The sequence below is a fragment of the Triplophysa rosa genome, linkage group LG1 (assembly GCF_024868665.1).
Source record: "Triplophysa rosa linkage group LG1, Trosa_1v2, whole genome shotgun sequence".
NCBI classification, from domain to species: domain Eukaryota; kingdom Metazoa; phylum Chordata; class Actinopteri; order Cypriniformes; family Nemacheilidae; genus Triplophysa; species Triplophysa rosa.
This window is the reverse complement of record NC_079890.1, coordinates 29165229-29182583: the sequence shown is the minus strand read 5'-3', so window position 1 is coordinate 29182583 and position 17355 is coordinate 29165229. Positions and strand designations below refer to the sequence as shown.

The window sequence follows — 17355 nt, the reverse complement described above, 5'->3', positions numbered from 1 at the left end:
TTCTGGGATTTAGTTTAGTCTTTTAATTGGACAGCCAGGACTGATGTCATTGCATAAAAATGTACGGCTGAGATGAAAAATGAGTAATAAATAGACCAAACTGTTATTAGAGTTTCATGTGGAAGTTGCATTGTGCAGAAAGGCTTTGGCTGCGAACCATTCACCACTGCTGGGACAAAACAGGTGCTCCCATTTTTCATAACCGACAGCAAAATGGAAAAGAAAATAATTTAATTAGGAAGGAAAGTCAGTTAACAGTGGGAATATGTGGGAATATGCACACACCCTGAAATGAAAGTGCAATAGTCAAGCGTGTTGTTCCTTAGTGAAGCAGAATTTTATTTCCCCACGATCATTCACTCGAGAAGCAAAGTATTTTTGTCTCTTAGTTAAGTTAAATACAGATGTTTCACGAAGGCAAACATATTTGCTAAAACACAAGCCAAATAGAGCATTCAAAAAGGCAAAATAATACTTTCTTTGAACAAATAAAAAATGCAAAGAGCATTTTAAAACTACTGTAAACTGTAATTTTTCAATTGTTTTTTTTAAAGATTTTTCTATGTACTGCAGTGTACATGGAGTTGTTAAAACTCATTTTAAACAGATGTTAAACGTAAGCACTGCAAATTTGTGCCAAGCTTTGAGTGAAACAAATGAAAAAGATTTTTTGATGCTCTTAGCCAAGGATAAAAACAACCACTTGTGAAGGGAAATAAACTCACATACAATTCAGTTAAAAAAGATGGCACATTTATTGCTACATAAATGTTATATACATATTGTGTTTTCTGTTACAGAGACAGAAAAAAAGAAAGAACTGAACTTCTTACTGCTGGTTTTCTGATGTGCATGGACAATACCTTGAATTTTGACATGGGTACAAATCTTTCATCAACCAACAATGCAGACTGAAGACAGAAATGGAGAGCACATCTTCTGGAACATCGAGCTCGTACAATACCCCATATGTACTAGACTGCAAGCTACAATCCTACTTATGTTCTTAAGAGGCTATCAATAATCTTTTTTATAATAATGGACAGGTTATGGTAAATAACCGTACATTTTTTTACTATCTAATATAGTAAAATAAAGTAAGAAACTTTTTACTCAAAACTTTTGATTTCAAAAATCTAGAAAGAGTAATATTTAGAATTCAAGAAATGTTCTTACAATATTATTGTATAAAAGACTAACTATAGTGAAAAATAAGCCACATGTTTTTTTTATCCTTTTCATAGATTTTTTGTTATGAGGGAAAGCATCAGGGCATACAGCAAAATCGAACATAGAGAAAAACAGAACACAGAATAAAAGGGAAAAAAAACAAGGAAACGAAACAATAGACAAAGAGATGACTCATAACCTTGATTCATTTGCAGCCGGCAAAAATACATGCTCTTGAATACTGAAATGTATAACAAGGCCACAAAGACTATAGTGGATTTTACAATAATTTTGTTAAGGAAGGTAATGCCACAAAACAAAACAGAGAAAAAACACAGATGGAAATTAATGCTGATATTCTGATAAATGTTTCTTTATGCTTTTGATCTTTTGACTTTGTAATTCAGGGACCGATGAATATTAAAATGTGGCCGTCTCTGCTCTAATGGAGCGAACGCATGGAAGACAACAGACCGGGAAAAAAGATCCAAAGCAAGAGTGTTAAAAAACAATTTTTTGGTCTTAAAGTAAAAAGCATACAAAATTAAAGTGGTGTCTGCTGCTCTCTGAAAAGAAACAAAAAAAAAAGCATTAACAGCAGAGAAAATCCTGATCAAAACTGGTTTTGTTCATCATTTCCACTGTTTGTTGATTTTGATGCTTCACAGCATTTGAATTTATAGAGCTTCTCTTTTTCTAACAGACATTGCGCTCACATTCTGCTGATCAAGTATCAAGTACTTCAATGCATTGGGGAGAAAGACAAAGCCATTCTAAGTAACTTAGAACATCCTTCTATTTTCACACGACAAATATACGCTTTACTATGAAGCCTAGAGAAATGCTTTGTATACAAGTACAAATAAACATATAACATGTGGTTACTTTGAGTATTTTTTTCCTTTTCATTTATAATTGTTAATAGTTTTAGAATGTAAAAAACAAACAATCAAACATAAAGCAACATTTCAATTCAGGCCAGGTGAAGTAATGGTCTTCGTTTTAAATGCAACTCCTCTCACGCAGTGCCATGTCTAACTCTTTTGATGCAGGCCAACGGTATATCAGAGGTTCCTCGGTACAGACGCCCTCGGCATTACCATGGCTGTTCAACCCAATAATGTAACATCTGAATACAAATAAACTGCATCGCATCGGAAATATGTTTTTACCTTAACACTATATGGCAAAGGAATCAAAAGGACGAGACTGTGTCCCATTTTCCATTTAAGACACTAAGAAATATGCAGGGAATGCTGGGGTCTTGTAACTTTCTGCTTTCTGTATCTGTACTGCTTCCTAATGAGTATAAACATGTCAGTTTGTGTTTGATCTTTGACCTTTCAGTAAAGCCAGAGTTTGCCGTTCCACCATCAAATCCAAGGAATCCAACCGAAAACACGTAGTCTGATGTCATCTGGCCTCACTCCTTACCTCTCTTTAACCTCTGACTTAGATGAGGACTCTGAAGTACGCTATCGACGTACAAAATAAAGAATTAGGTAGTTTTGGTTTCTCATGCTGTTTTTTTTTTGCGGAATGAATGTACGATAAATATAAATAATATATTATTTCTTAAATTTTTCTAGACAATGGGATCCTCGAGTCTTCGAACACCATCAAATTCTTTCGAGGGCATGGAATTTGATCCGAGTGCGATAAAAATATATTAATCTCGTAAAGTGGATGTTGAGCGGAGAGGCCCTTCGCGGAGAGGCCCTTCCACAGACCGATGCGGGAGAGGTGTGCGGACGGCATGCGACAAACTGCAGATCTACTGAAACGCCACCAGCTTTTCATAGCAATGTCAGAACTTTCCCTTTAAACACAGACTTACAGCTCAGTAACATAATAAATAGGAAAAAATAATAAACAAACAGAAAAAAAAACAATAGCTGTTACAATGCATTCGTCAATTCAGTTTAGGCACAAGGCAACTTCCACGTATAGAGTGGAGGGGGTGGCGACTGACAGTCTCTGATTGTACAGCTGCGGCACACGGCTTGCGGACGGCGATATGTGCTGCTGAGGGGCTTCTATGCTTGATTTTCTCTGGTGGGCAGAAAGTTGCTTATCGAAACGGGATGTCTTCACAGGGAGCTGGGCACTTGCCAGTTTTCTTCAATCTCAGGATTGCTTAACGGTGGAATTTTGCTTCAAGTGGTCTGTCTTTTCAAATCTGTGTCACAAACTGTGAGTCCTGTCCGCCCGTGGAAAGCAAGGTCACCAACTCTGTCTAACACATGCCATCAGGATCCATTTCATCTGAAAGTGAGAGAAAGACGAGCACGGTTGTTAAAGCCTAGTGGGAATGTTCTGATTTCCTACTCATGTTTAAACAGGAGTACACAACTATGCTTTTGGCAGAAGCTTTCAACCAAAGCACAACTTAAAGTGCATTCAAAGTATACACTTTATGAACACATATTCCTGGGAATCGATCTCGATGTCTCGGCAATAGCAAAGAACATCTTGCTAATAGTGGTTTTTATCACCTACTCATATTATATCTCCAAATGGTTTACTAATAACTAATGTATTAATGTACTAAGGTTTACTGTAACTAATTCTAGCTGTAGGTTACCTGGCCAGTGTTCAAAGATGGCCCATGGGGTTGGATGCGTCTGTGTGGCCTGGGTGCACAGGCGGGTGGGCTTGCTGGGGGTCACCTGAAACCCCTGACACCTTCTCCTCCTCCCTTCTTTTAAGGCAGGCTGCTTTGGGGTTTAGATTCCTCTCTGCACACAGAAATATGAACCAAAAAAGTACACACCAAATTATAAATGATTTTACTCCATTAAAGCAGTACCGGAATTATATCTGTTTATTTTCATTATACAACTGACATATTTCATATTATTTGATATTTTAGTTCACTGTATAACATAAGCATGAAGAATTGCATTACATTAACAATGCAAAGTACTGAATTTACTTATAAATTTATTATAGGTATGTTTTTAGGTAAAATGATCATTTTCGTTTCATTCTGTGAACTACTAACAATATTTCTCTAAAATTTCAATAAATATCGTTTCTATTTGCATTTATTTGCAGAAAATGAAAACTGGAGAAACAGGTCAAAATAACAGAAAAGATCGCTCTGTATTGTTTCAGACCTCAAATACCTAGTTCATATTCACTTTTAAACAATACAACACCAATATTTGTACAAAAAATATTTTTTCATGTGATAATCTCGCAGATAATATCACAGTTTTCATGTGTCTTGTCATGCTGTCAGTCTTTCACATTGCTGTTGGATGACTTTACGTCACTCCTGAGGTTTGATTTTGTTGAAATTCAACAGACACTGGACTGGAATGGCCACAATACATCTAGAAATGCTGATTGAACGAAAATTTGGAACAGTCTCCAATTTATTTCTGTGGCTGTATATGTGCATTAGTGCGGGACAGCGTCTGACCTCTGACTTGCTGTTCGAGGTTGAGAATGACGGCGACGGCCTGATGAAGGATGAGCAGTTTGGTCTGAGGCTTCTCGCTCTTCAGGTGCAGCTGACACATGCGACCCAGCTCTTTAAATGCCTCGTTGATGTCTCGGACCCGCAGCCTCTCGCGAGCGTTGTTGGCCATCCTCCTCTCGCGCTCGCGCTCCGCCTTCTGCTCGGGATTCAGGTCCTCGTCATCGTTAATACTACTGCTGTGGCAAGACGTACAGAACAATCAGTCCGGAAGAAATTTTAGTTTGGTGTGAAACGTTCTAAAGCTTCACACAGGCATGTAAACTAATAGATTTATGGTCTTAAAATTCAATGTAGAATGTTTTAAGGGTAGTACTTTGGTGATGTAGGGCCTTGCCTAGGACGAGTTCCTGCCCTAGTCCCCTTAAGATCTCTTTTGTCGCTCTCGTCGTCTGATTTTAGGCCGTCAGAAGAGTTGTCATGCATATCGTCTTTGTCGTGATTTTCCACTTTGAGCTCCAGAGGAGCGATCTGACTAGCCAGACTGCCAGCAAGTGCTGTCATACACACAACAGATTATAATTCATTACCAAAGATGCATAGAAGACCGATAAGAGTCAACCTGTATTACACTGAGTGACAAAAACAAAAGAAGTAGCTGTAAAAAAGCTTTCTAACCTCTGAATGTTTCCACATGGTGGTTAAGCTCCGCACTGGAGGTGGGGCCAGCGTTAGCCTGCAAGCCACCATGGTTGTTGTTCAGGCTGACGGTCTCTTCGCGGTGAACAGAGCCCTGTCAGATCAGATAGCCATAAATACACGAGGCAGAGAACAGAGCAAAACATCAAGGGTCCCTCTGATCACGAAGCTATCTGATCAGTGCCGAGACAACAAAAGTGATTTACATTAAATCGGGGAAGAGACAGATCTTGGACTTCAAAGCTGAGTTTCTGTGTTCCTACTGTAGACTATGACCTCCTCTCTGAACAACAGAGTGGTATTCACACTACAAAGAATGACCTTCACAGCCCCAAATTCGCACTCAGAGACACACAGCACTTCAATTCTGTGGCAGCAAAAAAGACTATTATGTTTCCTTTGGTTTTCGTTTTAAAAGCCTTTGTCTACACTTTGAGGGGCAGGTTGATTGAAATGTAACATTGGACTGGATGGACTGCCCCTTTTCAGACAATATTACGTTTTAGTAGAAGTGAGGCTCACTTTCTTGGTATACTTTGGTATAGGTGGAAATGATAGCCAAAAATAAAAATGCTCCTCATGTACTCATCCTCATGTCATTTCAAACCTGCATGACTTTGCAGAACACAAAAGAAGAAATTGTGAAGAATGTTGGTAACCAAACAACACCATTGACCTCTACAGTATCGACACAAAACCATTTCTTAAAATATCTTCATTTGCGTTCCTCAGAAGAATAAGACTGTACAGGTTTTGAACGACATAAAGGTGACTAAATGTAACACTTTTTTTAGTTGAACTATCCTTTTAAAAAACGTAACATGAAATGATGTTTACGGTTTTATTTTAATAGCACATATTTCTGAGTAAAAGAACAGTGGAAGTCTGAAAAACATGCACTTGCAAATCTTTCACAATAAGCCATGTCGTGTTATTTCGACTCAAGTCTGCTGTTCGTACTTCCCATCAAAGGAAAATGACTTTTTATATATGGATACAGCAATAAACAATCTGGCCTCTAAAGCCGAACATCAAATAGCTGTTTGACCAGCATTCGTCACTGGCGGCTTCTAAATGCATCTGGATTTGATCAAGCTCTTGTCATTTGATTAGTGAACCGCACAGCCCCCCTTTGACTCTCTGCCACGCTGCCCTTCTCTCATCCTTCCACCCTCGCCACAGTGGGCAGGAGCACGTTAACCCACCATCTAGTTTCTTTTCGGTGAAGCCACGAGATTGACGGCCACGGATCAGAAATACTAGGGGGTGACTCGGTGGAGAAGGGGTGAAATGGGGGTAGAGGAGGTCTTGCCCCTTATTCCTTCAGGAATGCGTTCCTAAGTCACTGTTGGCCTCTGTTAACCTCTCTGCCGCCCAGCCTCGAACCCCCTTCCCCCATGCTCTAATCTCAGCACCACTCCCAACAGGTGTCTAAACAACTCTTTGTCTGTGGCAGAAGACTGGCGAAGGCGGGGGGGGGTGCCGACCAAAGAAGGCGGCCATTTTCCTGTCTGGGCTTGATTACCATACAGCTGAAGCGCTCAGACACACACGACTAAAGCGTCAGATTTGCCGAGTTGTTAAGAAAGAGACAGAAAGAGAAAAGGGTGCACCAAAATAAAAGCACGCTGGCCGTGTTGAATCAGGACCTTGTCTGGGTGTGTGTACGAGGACGGTCTCTCTCACACAGCTCCGTTTGTGTGCACGTGAACACATAGACCACTGACATCAGTCTAACAGCTCCCACACAGAAGAAGGATCTGACTGAACTATCACAGCACTGCTCTGTCACTGTCGCTTGAATAAACCGTTCATCATGACTAAAACACAAGCGGTGTCTAGGCCAAAAACGGTAAAACTCACTTTGTGTTACAAAGCAGAGCTGTGTGGATCCTCGTGTTTCATTTAGATTGGGCAATAAATTATTATTGGCACGTCGATGAGCTGCGGGGCCGGTGTGAAGAGAACAAAACCAGAGCCGTGAGAGTTTGTGTTTCATTTGGATTTCCTGACGTGTTTCATTTAGGATGGGGATTATTTTTGGCGCACGGAGTTGCACGGCTGCCGTGAAAAGGAAGGAAGGAATCTACTAATAAGCTATTGAGCATCAATCTGACTATTTTTGTAATTGTGCAGTTTGCATTTGTTCATTTTGTTTGACATGTGTGCTGTCAATAAACGGATCGAAAGGGCTTTATTAACATCTGACACAGCATTCCAGACATTTCTTGGTGGTCAGAAATATTAGGTGAAAACAGTGGGTTGTTCAAGATACCTAAAGGCATAGCTTACTCAAAAACGAAAATTCTTTCATTATTTACTCATCCTCATGTTATTCCAAACCTGTATGACTTTCTTTCTTCTGCAGAACACAAAAGAAGATATTTTGAGGAATGTTGGTGACCAAACAACACTGGCCTTCATTGACTTCCATTTTATGGAAACAAAACCACTTTCTCAAAATATGTTCCACAGAAAAAAATGAAATTTTAAGCAACATGAGGGTAAATAAATAACAGAATTAAAATGTTATCCCTTTAAGACATACTGTATGTGGTCAAAGGTCATTTTTGTGGTGAGGCAAAACTTTATAGTGGTCATTCTTAAAAACATTTGTGTTTCTATTGTCTTTGTCCAACAACAAAGATGTCTGCATTATTTAATTTGAGAGGAAAGAGCATTTACAAATCTCATGTTTTTAGTGATTCTGGTCTGAAGCAAAACAAATGTCCAGATTATTTTGAATTATTGGGAAACGGATGGGAAAACGCCTCCCTCGGCTGTTCCTTCAATTACAGCTGTGTGCTAATCTCTCTGTAGCGAGGAATGAACGGCGTGGGATGTGGGAGCGACACAGAGCTCCCCACAGCCCCAATGAGTGCTACGCAACGGAAATGTCTTCCAGACCGACACTGATCTACTAGAATCTACTGTGACTGCTTTTCCCATTCAGCCCCGTGGAACGCAGCTCGCGTAGGGAGAACGAGCTTGGGTCCAGCCATTACACTTATGGAAAGTATGTGGGTTTAAGTTAAACTGGAAAATAGTTCAGTTTCAGCACATGGCCAGGCCTTCATTTTAAACAGGTGGCTTAAATCTGTTTATGAGCCTATTTGGAGAGGCACAATGAAAAAACACATGCTTCTCTCGTTCTCCTGCCTCTAATAACTGCGAGGGACTTTGAACTCGAAAGAAATTCAGAGGGCACTGAAACAAATCAGCTAAGGTTTCCTCACAAGGGGAAAGTTTTCATTACCATCTGTGCTGTTCGGCCGGCGACCAATCCGGAAGCGGAGAAATTGGTGACCGGCCCGTTGTGTGCTTGTCCCAACAGGCTGTGGATGTCGCTCGACAGGTTGGCAGTGGAACCCACGGCGTGGTTCCGGAGGACAATGATCGCATCATCCAGCCTGTCCAACCTGTCCTCCATTCGAGACTGGAACGAGCAGCGGTTGAGAAAAAAGGGAAGTAGGGGGAAGCAGAGGAGAGAGAGAAAACAACATAAGCTTAATAGGAAAACAAATACCAACAGAGATTTGAATGACGTGGATTTTGACAAGCAATCACAGAATGGCACGCATCATAAAACAAAGGCACATTAGAAAAACAAAGCATATAGAACAAAACAAAACAAAAAACATGTGAAAAGTGAAAGCTATTTACATAACATCTGGCGGAATAAACAAAGAAAATCAATGACAGTTTTCCACTAACTGTGATTTTCTGTAGTCATAAAAGAAGATCAAGAAAAGATGAAAGGGCAAAACAATAAAGCACAAAACAGAAAAGCGTGGCCGATAAACAACATGAATGGGAAGTTTTCCGGTTATGACGACTGAAAAGAAAGCTGAAGAACGCTGATGGCTTAAAGAAAAGTAGAAGAGGAGGCGACTATCTGAAGAGCGGGAATACCTCGCAGACATCCTTCAAGAAGGACATGGCATCCTGCAGATGCTCATGAAGCTGCTGGTGCACACGAGTTTTCTACAGTCAGACAGGAAGAGAAAAGCAGTGAGACACGTACATTCTGAGACGAGACAGACAGGCAAGAGAGACGCAAGCGGAGTTCGAGAGATCAGCAGAGAGCATCAAACCAGCCTGTCAAGTATCAAAATCCTGCTGTTTGTTCAAGTAACTACTTATGATGCAGCACGCTTTGACTGACAGCCCACTCCGCCAATCACAGCTCATGTCCTGTATCTAGGAGAACCACTGTTTATATTCGGTTTCAAGTATGCAAACTTCCACCTCTATGTATGCAAAAAAAAGCATGTCAAACAACCCTGCTGAAAAAACAATAGAATCATGCCCAAAACCCAATAGAAAATCTAATGGTTTTAATGGTTCTAATGGGAACTGTATTGGTTTTGATAGAAACTATAATGGTGTCTACTGGTGTGTGATGGATCCTCTTGGTAGGATGTTAAATCCTATTGGAATAATGCCCAAAACACAAGACAAAAATGAACTGTGCAATTGTTTTAATGGCTCATAATGCTATTTTATTGGAAACTATTAGAATTCCTGTAATGGTTTCCATTGGGTTTCTATAGTTTTTTTTCAGCAGGGAAGTAGGATGTCTGAATACTTGGTATACATGATACAGTTTTCGAATAATAAACAGGCAACCAAAGTATTTTAGAGTTGCTGTTTGTACAATGACATTGCCAGTATTGCAGATGCACGATGTCCAGGAATGTATTTTGGGTATTTCTACTACACTTGTGAACCAACAAAACACACTTCATTAACAGTGGAGAAAACGAACAAAAAAATCCCGAAATGTATTTCTATACACGCACCACAAAAACAAATATCCACTCACAGCTGGCACACCAAGCATGAGAGTAAATATTTATCTACACACCCCATAGTGTGAATGTATGGTGTGGCAAGGACTGTAAGTGTGTGTTTGTGTGTGTAAACTGATCTCCTGTTGTGGCTCAGATCCCCAGTCAGTCCTGGAATCTTGTAGCAGTGGTTGAACGCAGCAGCTGCCAGCACCCCACCCCATCACACACCCTAACCAATCCCCAACCACCTCATCCATCCAACCCGGCCAATCTCCATCCACCCCGGACGAAAGAGGACAGATGGCAGGAGACACGCCCCAAGGGACGTGTATTGTTCGGTGCAACTCCCTGTCCCGCTTCTGACATTTGTCAGCCAGGAATGTCCGAGTAAAGCTACCCCCTGCCCTCCAGGAGCGAGCCATCTACGGACACAGTGTCCATTAAAAGTGTTCAGTGTCTGGGGAGGAGAGACATCTTACCAGAGAGTGGAGGGAGTTTTCGTAGTTCGGGGAGGAAGGTGCCTGTCCGGTCGCACGGGGCCACTGAGTTGTACCTGTGGCGAGAGAGAGAGTTTTAGACACCTGCCACCTGAGTTTCATTAACACAGATAAGAACTGATGCTGAATGTCTGTAATGAATGAGCAATGCACATCAGTTTCCCTCTATTGTGTGGTTAGTGCTGTGTGTACTGTTGTTCGCTGGATGCACACAAAAACAAAGATAAAAATGTGTTTGTTTGGCTTGTTTGATGAATCAGTTACAAATGAGTCACAAACGCGGGTCATCAGTCTGAATGACTCATTGAATCTTTTGAATCAGTTTCTGGATATGACTCACTCACTGACGCAATGTTAATATGAGAATGTATAGTTGAACAGATGGTTCACCCTAAACTATGCTTTTCATTTATTCACTTTCATGTCATTCTAAACCTGCATGAGTTTCTTTTTATTGCAGGACACATACTGTAAGAAGACATTTTCAAGAACGTTGGTAACCAATTGGACCCCCATTGACTTCCACTGTGTGGACACAGAACCACTTATATTTCTCAAAATATTTTTGTTTGTGTTCCACAAAAGAAAGTCATACAAGTTTTAAATGACAGGTTGAATAAATAATGATAGACCTCTTATTTTTGGGGGAACTCATTTGTTGTTCAACGCTAGAAAGTCAGTCATATGGGTTTTGAACCACATAGGGTATGACTGAATGTTGACGACTAAATTAACTTTCTCTTTAAAAGTAACACATTAAGAAAAGAACTTTGTTGTAATAAATATAATTTGATTAATAAACACTGTTTAGATATATCACATAGTTTAGTATGTTGTTAGGAAATGTTCCACATGGTTCAGGTCACAATAGACTAAAACTAATTTCCTATATAGTCTGATTTCATCTATTCTCAACGTGGGTTGTTTTCCTCCAGGTCTCCAGACGCATCATTTCCTATGACTGGGCCGTATCCTGCAACGTGAGAAGGTTGCGTGGTCGAGCCTTACACGCAAACGTACACAAACCAGCATTGAGGGACATCACCTACACTGTAAAAAAAATCCCGTAAAAAAACAGATAAAGTACTGGCAGAAAATTACCAGTACATTTTCCTTTATTTTACAGACATTTCCATTAATGCTAAAATGCAAATGAATGCAGTGCAAAATGTAAAATACAGGTAAAACAACTGTAAAAATGAACACGGAAAATTCCTTCATATTAATACAGTATATTGTGCCCTATTTTTACGGCTTTTTTTTAGAGTGTACTCCCTTTCATTAATAAAGTCATGATGAGAAAAGCTTCGAGGACAATGCAAGATACGGGTAAGTCTTCTCTCGACTCTGAAACTGACTGATCCCAACAGATAAGCCTGACGTGACAGGATAAGACCAAAACTCACAACCTACTGGATGGTGAGCAATCTCATGTAAGATGGTGTTAGTGTATGGTGACTGCAAAAAGTACTGTGTTTTATCAATTCATAAAAAAAACAGGGAAAGGCACACTGGTCAGATACTCGGACCCCAGACTCAATGTTTTTTTATCATTAAGTCTCGGTCCACTGCTGGAAGTACTCAGTGACTGTGTTTTTGTGAGACTGGAAGGGACTATTATAAGGATGTAAATGACTCTGGTCTGGTCTCGGCCTAAACGTGCCGATTCTGACTGGCCGTAAATCAATACTGCTCGAAAAGAATGCACATCTGCTAATCACAAATCAAAAAATGGTGTGGGGGAGGTGGGGTTACTTTCTCTCCCTTCATTCCAAACTAAGTCTCTCTAACTGACAAACAATCCAGGAAAGAAAGTCCTACATGGAAACTTGCTTAATGTAGTACGAACCAAATGTAGATGTTTGGCTTATTATTTTTGGAGACCCCCATTCACTGTCATTAAACCGACTCTTTGAGACCAAACCAAGCATTACTGTACCTTCAGGTACTTTGTTTACATCACAGATTTCCTATTTTGCCGGTTGTCATAACTGTTGCGATGGACCTTCTGCGGTCATACGTCTGGATGCAGAGTTCATTTCACCTCTCCTCTGAAAGGAACTTGTTTAAGTAGATTTTCCAACCATTCATTCCCTCCAAAATGTAAGCAACCCTCATTGGAAGCAATCTGCTTCTTAAAAGGCGAAACCCTCAGAAACAGACTGTCATTAACAGCCTATTAAGAATTACTCTGGGGCAGGAAATGAGAGCTCTCTCTCCTCACCCCACGTGAAGCGAGTGCGGCGTTTAATAAGCCCTCCGTACCGTTGGCTGGCTTGACAAATGATTGTGGGCCTGTGTGGGGGTCCGCATGCGGTGCTGGGCTTTAATTGGCCGGTATGGGCAGCAAAGGCCCGGCTATAAGTGGGTCTAATGGCTGGGTTTAAGAAGGAATCCTGAGGAACAGATGGATATGTTTCGGCTTAATCATAACATCATTAAACTATGTGCGCCGACGTCTAAGAACAGCCTAATCAAAACGCTTCAATGTATAAAAGGCCCCAGATATCAAAGGGGGCTTTGACTGCCTGCTTGGGAGTGTAAATCAACTTAATGCTGTGATAAAATCGTAGGGAGAGAAGATATGGTACGTGTGCCAAAAGTATACTAGATTTACATATCGTCCAGGCCAATTAAAATGCTGATAATCGCAAAACGGCCAAATATCAGATGATTAAGTATACATTTTATCAGCGTGTGTCTTCCCCGGGGGATCAAACCCATGACCTTTGCGTTGCTAGCGTAATGCTCTACCAATTAAGCAACAGGATAGTATGTGATTTGCTATCATTTTTAAAATGCATGTGCATATATAATGCATTATAAATGTGCCCTGTCTGTGAAATCCAGGTTAAAGTCGCATAATCTAGTTATGGGGTAAGAAGTCAGGCAATTTCTTGCTATAGATGATTTTTTATATCATTACAGTACATAATAGATGATATAGGTCTCAAAATTTCATTTATAATACAATAAATACTACAATGACTACAATACTGCTGGCATCTTTGACGTGGCATTATTCATTCAATATTAAAGAGAATTAGAAGGTTATATTTTCACAGGATGTTCTTTACATTATGTAGGATAGTTTTATGTAGAAAACCACAAAAAAATACTTTAGCTGTATTTTCACAGACTGGGTCTCGTATGGGTCTCTCTTGGTATCAGCAACTGGCTTCTGCAAAAAAAGGCTAACGATGCATATTTGAGGTTGAGGTTATTGTAAACTAAACAGCATTCTTAATATCACAAAATCCAGGACAAGCCAGACTGCATACAGTAAAAGGACAGAAAGTGACATCAAAAGGTCCGGGAAGCTATCTAGAGAGGAAGACTTTCTCTGAGCTGAGTCATCCTCTCCCTCCCTTTCTCTCAGTCAGTCAGGCTAATAAATGAGGATCTTCGCAGGCTGGTCTGTCACGGGCAACAGCTGTGTGAGGAACAGGGCAACAGCTGAAGCCGACGAGCGGGACAGACACAGACACAGCTGTCACCAGTATATCACTGAACACACACAACTGCCCGCTCACTGCAACAACATTCCATTTGAAGAAACTACTGTGTGTTTCTCTGCATCCTGTGCTTCTAAATTTCTTCATTTAAAATGACTGCGCGTTAGTCTTGTCGAGCATGGGTAAAATCTTCACACTGGTTGGTTATCTATCAACGCCGAACCAGAACACAGCTCCCCCGACATCACCTTCAATCTCTGTCTACGTGTTTGCTCATTTACGTGAGGAAGAGGAGGGCTGAGAGCGAGTGTACAACCACACGGCATTACTGTGACGCAAGAGTCAGTCGCCCCAAAAACGATTTGGACCACAAAACCCCTAAATTTGGAATGCTTCAGACGGCTGTGTTAGGATTCAGCTTTTACATTAAGTGCTGGAATACAAAACTAAACGAAGATATCATACAATAATATTAATGACTGTTACATGAATGTTGGGGCTTTGGGCCACGAGTTGAGAACTGCTGCATTAAAGATATGAACCAAATCTCTTTTTTATTTCTACTTCAAACACTTTTAGCACATTACAAGCATTTCACAACATGTTTGTTGGGTTTTAAATGACAAAACAAACAAAAATGTAGGCTAAAACAATAGGCTAAGAAGTATCCGAAAATATTAGTTCTTTCATATTGTACAGTAAACCGTAGTGGGATATGTTAATTCATATGATGAACTACATCTGACATATTGTAGTTCAAAAAATGGCCAAGAAAACCTTTGTTAGTTCTAAATAAATAACATTTTGTTATCTGATGCGATGACATTCATCCGCTGTAGTGCAAACAGTTCTTGGGGCAGTTCAGTGTACGACTGTGTAGCTATGATAACGTGTGTGTGGGTCAGAGAGGCAGACTAGTGCTCTACCTGCCCTTCCTGTGCGGCCGCTGGCCATCACCACTGTACCTGCTGAGGCAGCGCCCGCCTGGGCCGTCAGAGGAGAGGGAGAGGCCACTGGAGTGGAAGGGTTCGAGGGAAAACTACTGCTGGTGTGTTCAGGAGAATAAATCTGTAAACAAGAGAGAGAGAAAAGACCAACATCAGACTGTGAGGTAGCTCGCTGTTAAAACCCACAACCTGTCGTTTTCCTCCCTGGCTTTACAATCACGGTTAGCATCCCTCAGCCAAAATTGCCTCATCAATTCTGCTGATTTTACAAGCGGAGCGGCAATAAAAAATGCTCACAGCATACATATGGGCTTTTTACAACCACCGCCACCCTTTATAATGTCTGCAGAAAAACACACGCAGCCCCTCCTGCGCTCAGACGGCTGTGTGACACCTGCCGTCCAGCATGCGCTCGCTGGCTTTCCGACACATCTGTGGTTGTTATTAAGTCAAAGCCCGAGACCGTGCCACACACCCGCTGCATACTGCACATCACAAGTGAAACCACATGAGCACGAAACATCACAACCCCGCCATTATAAGGCAAGGGAGGGGGAGAAAAACAAATAGTGGCAGTAATACTGTCTGGTGAATTCAGATTAGAGGTGGCAATATGGCCAAATGTCCAACATTGATCATTTAACACATGTCTACTGTTGTACAGTATATGTGGTTGTGTGGCCCAGCCTTAATTTAAATGGCTTTATCATGCTCCATTATGTCACTTCTAATACATAGAGGACATAGCAGAATGTAGAAAAGCCAGATGATGCAGGAAGAGAGAGAGAGAGAGAGAGAGAGGACATGGTCATTAATCTCTCTTTTTGGAGCTCATTAGACTGAATGAGTCTGGCCTGTGGCTGTGTGGATGGGCGTCTCGGGCTCATCTTCTGTTATGGATGAGAGGTAATAAAGCTTCTCGCTGGCTGCCCAATAAATAGCGTCCGGGCCGGGACGGCCACAGCCCTGCCCACACCACAATAAACAAACAGATGCCATATAGAAGAAAGACCTCCAGATTCTGACACCGCCAATGAGGTTTTTGCACCACACTAATGTTGTATGTGCCAAGGAAACGACAGTTCTGAAATTTCTGTTTTTTTAATTTGTAACTTTTAGCTTCATTTTTTTCTAATTACGTTATTCTTTTAGTCACTATACACAGATCAGATGACACAAAAAATACAAAACCTTTTTTTGTTAAGCTATGTACTTCCTGTGTTTTGCTAAAATGGTTTGGAAACCACTATGAAGTATTCAGGTTTTGATCCCAATTATCTGGGAGGATTGGAGAATAAACGGCTCTAAACTTGCGGGACATCACTTCCAGGGGATCATCAAGTCCATTTCACTTAAAAACACATCAAAATGCGGATACTATCGTTATTAATCTTCTTATTAAACCCTGAATGCCACACTTTTGTGTTTCAATCAACTCTGCAAATCCTGCCCGGGGCTTTAATACATTCATCTCTCAGAATAGACAGAGAGAGAGAGAGAGAGAGAGGGGGCAAGTGAGGGTGTAAGTGATAAAAACAGGGACACAGAGAAAAAACTCCTTTGTGAAGAGATTGACCAAGCTCTTCTTGATACAGAAAAGTTCATTTGTTTTACCTAGATGATAAAAAACCACGCTCAGCCAGCAAAAGAGTATCAAAGTTATTTCATATGAACGATTGTCCCCTGTCCTCCAGCTTCATGGCCTCTGATGTCTCTGACTCCTGACCCGATGAGTTATGGCCGTCCATTCGGGCATCCCGTCCAACTTCTGCCTTATTTTTAGTGTAACACCGCTCATTTTTCCAACAACAAACGGATCTCCGCCCCTCATCAGTCACACTGCTCTTTGCCAGCGGGGGCCCAATGAGCACAAACCGTCCAAAAGGAACCCGAACAAAAGCGCCACAATGGCCGGCCCGCGGAGCCGAGACGCAGCAGTTAGGACGTTTCCCCCACCCCTCGTTTCATTCTCTCTCCCGTCCTTCCACCGCAGCCCAACCGTGTCCGTTTCACTGCGGCTTTATCATGCTAATAGAATTGAGTCTGCAAATACAAAAAGACTTAATTTGTGATTATCTTTCCGCGACACTGTCATGTGTTTGTGTGTGTGGCAGAGTGTGCACTTGTGGCCTCACCCAGTATCTTATTACATTTTTTCTTCTCTCCTATCAAAGAGGACCGATTAGGCGTCTAATTTCTCAGAAGGGGAGGGCGCTACGACCTTTCCGATATCGAAAACGGCAAAAGCTCGAGAAAAAGCGGCAACTTCGTCCTTGGAGGAGAGGTGACTCCGCTGCGCTTTCATCTGAAACGCTGAATCAGTCCAGATGTGTTCCTACTTTTAAAAAAGGCTTGTTGTGACTTTCTGTA

The 17355-nt window shown here is 41.1% G+C and overlaps 1 protein-coding gene across 8 annotated transcripts in view; it reads right to left on the bottom strand.

Annotated features, from left to right (window-relative positions):
• Positions 1-405: 405 nt before the first annotated feature.
• Positions 406-17355, bottom strand: part of tcf12 (transcription factor 12) — a 95277-nt gene continuing 78327 nt past the window's right edge. For 2 of the 8 annotated variants that reach the window (XM_057359102.1, XM_057359165.1), the window contains exons 13-21: positions 14965-15106; positions 10566-10639; positions 9206-9277; positions 8550-8729; positions 5273-5387; positions 4971-5151; positions 4598-4833; positions 3755-3908; positions 409-3435 (exon numbers count right to left, since the gene is read on the bottom strand). In XM_057359102.1, coding sequence (XP_057215085.1) covers positions 3766-3908; positions 4598-4833; positions 4971-5151; positions 5273-5387; positions 8550-8729; positions 9206-9277; positions 10566-10639; positions 14965-15106 — 1143 coding nt within the window. In that variant the 3' untranslated portion in view covers positions 409-3435; positions 3755-3765. Of the gene's footprint in view, positions 3436-3754; positions 3909-4597; positions 4834-4970; positions 5152-5272; positions 5388-8549; positions 8730-9205; positions 9278-10565; positions 10640-14964; positions 15107-17355 lie in introns of all 8 variants that reach the window. The other 6 variants (XM_057359243.1, XM_057359320.1, XM_057359404.1 and 3 more) reach the window with 6 other exon arrangements.